A 2,029-nucleotide genomic window follows, 5' to 3' on the forward strand; every position below is an offset into this window, starting at 1 on the left:
ACATCAGCATATATTCCAGGAAATGATAGACACCCTTCATTTAAAATTGACAGTTTCTTTGAGTATTTGCTAACTCTTGGGTTTACAAGAACAATTTCCTCTCCTTCCCCAGATTCACCCACTGGATTGAACACCATAAGTTGAACATTAATTCCAACTTGGGGTGCTGAGAGACCAATACCATTGGTTCTGTGGAAAATTGTTATCATTTGTAAGATTACAGTAGCCCTAGAAAGTTTTTACTGTTAGTTTATTCCAAGACCTAAAAAGGTTACAAAGGCATCCATGAGTTTGACAGACCCAGAGAGAACCAGAATTTGATGGAAAGAGAGAATAAGAGCTAACCAAAGACAGAACAAGGAAATGCAGAGGACGAAACTGTTAGAAATCAGGATAGAATCTATCATATCAGAGTATCAAATATGATCTGTTAGGATTAGTATTGATTTTTGTCATTTTTTCCTTATTAGTATTAGGGTTTTACTATTATTATAAATAGATGCTAGTATTCCTCCCATGTAAGACACAACATCACATAAGAGTGTATTCTTTCTCTCATTTGCTGAATTACTCTTTCCTCTCTTATTTTCCTGGTTGATTATGGATTTTTTTTTTAAAAAAAAAATCTGGGGTATCAGAAGGTATTATAGAGTGGGCCTAACTCCACTGCATAAGCTAGCTAGATGGAGTAGAGGGTTGCCCAAGGCAGGCTTCCAGAGCTTATCTCTAGACTCTAGGAAATTTGGCACTGTTAATGCACCCCCTCACACGCACCAGTGGACAAGAACTTGGAAAGTGTAATTTGATTGATGTGGCATATATGCAATAGCCAAATAACAACAATAAGCTAGGCTCTAATTTTATATACTTGTATATACCACTGTTTTTCTTCATTTTATCCCCAGATTTCTATAGCAAGTAGTGAACAATGTATCGTTGTCTAACATCACTATTGTGTGTTTGGGACATTCTCCAAAAGTCCCAACTCCCAAACAAAATACAGCTTGTGAACCGTTAAACTTGCCATCAAGTTAAAATATAGTTCCTTTGCTTAAAAACAGTAAAAAACAACTGTTTTTCTAGACAATAGAGTTAAGAATTACTCAATGCAACCATTTCAACACAAGTCACTGATGCTACTTTAAAATTATGATTCCACCTAAACCACCATTTTTGGTATCTAAAAAAGTATAATTTCCATAACATCCATGCTAGGTTTACACCAAATACAACCACCATATATTTGTGTATAAATAGTTAAATACATGTGTTGTTTAACTTATTTTCAATGTGTATTTATATTCTAGCATGTATCTCATTATAAGTAGCTGATTTTTGTGGTTGATTTTAGTGTATAAATAGCATTTTGTTTCCTAAAATATCTCCCAAATGAAAGAAAATCAAAGTTTTGTTACAATAATGAAGCAAACCATTCAAACAAAGACTTAGTACTAAGGGAGGATAACATTGGACCAGTGCTTACTTGTACATTACATCAAACATCTCGCGGGCAAGACTCTTCAGATTATCATCGAAGCTAACTATGCGTTTATTTTTTGCCCTCAATTTCGGGTCTGGATATTCCACAATTTTCAGTGGCGCCTCGAATTCAATATCACCAGCTAAAAAAAAAACGCGCACAATCACACAAGGAATGAGGTTTGAACTCAAAGTGAAAGTATTAGAAAAAGTGGTGGCGTGGGGATAGGGTTCGGTGGAGCTGAGTAGAGAAACTTACGAGAAGCGGCTTCATCTTTGGCTGCTGAGAAACCAATCTTGGAGACCGCGCACAGAGGAGGCAGGGACCGGTTCGTAAAGAAGTAAACCCGGTCGAGCGAGGTGAGACGGTTGCGTGAGAAGCGTGGAATGGCGGGAAGCGCAGAGGTAAAACCACCATGAATATGAAGGTGACTTGGGCGGAGAAACCGCGCTGAAGCCATAGTCGGACAAGGTTTGGTTGCACGACTGCAAGGTTTCCTTTTAGGCCAATGCTAAGGTGATGAAGCCGAATATTTTCAGCAGGTGAGAA

At 37.7% G+C, this 2,029-nt stretch overlaps 1 protein-coding gene across 2 annotated transcripts in view; it reads right to left on the minus strand.

Annotated features, from left to right (window-relative positions):
* LOC107605107 (peptide deformylase 1B, chloroplastic-like) overlaps positions 1–2,029 on the minus strand; it is an 11,832-nt gene extending 9,803 nt beyond the window's left edge. Inside the window, exons 1-3 of one of the 2 annotated variants that reach the window (XM_021104971.1) lie at positions 1,739–2,029; positions 1,484–1,622; positions 3–189 (exon numbers count right to left, since the gene is read on the minus strand). In XM_021104971.1, coding sequence (XP_020960630.1) covers positions 3–189; positions 1,484–1,622; positions 1,739–1,940 — 528 coding nt within the window. In that variant the 5' untranslated portion in view covers positions 1,941–2,029. Of the gene's footprint in view, positions 190–1,483; positions 1,623–1,738 lie in introns of both variants that reach the window. The other variant, XM_021104970.1, reaches the window with a different exon arrangement.

The sequence above is a fragment of the Arachis ipaensis genome, chromosome B06, assembly GCF_000816755.2.
Source record: "Arachis ipaensis cultivar K30076 chromosome B06, Araip1.1, whole genome shotgun sequence".
NCBI classification, from domain to species: Eukaryota; Viridiplantae; Streptophyta; class Magnoliopsida; order Fabales; family Fabaceae; genus Arachis; species Arachis ipaensis.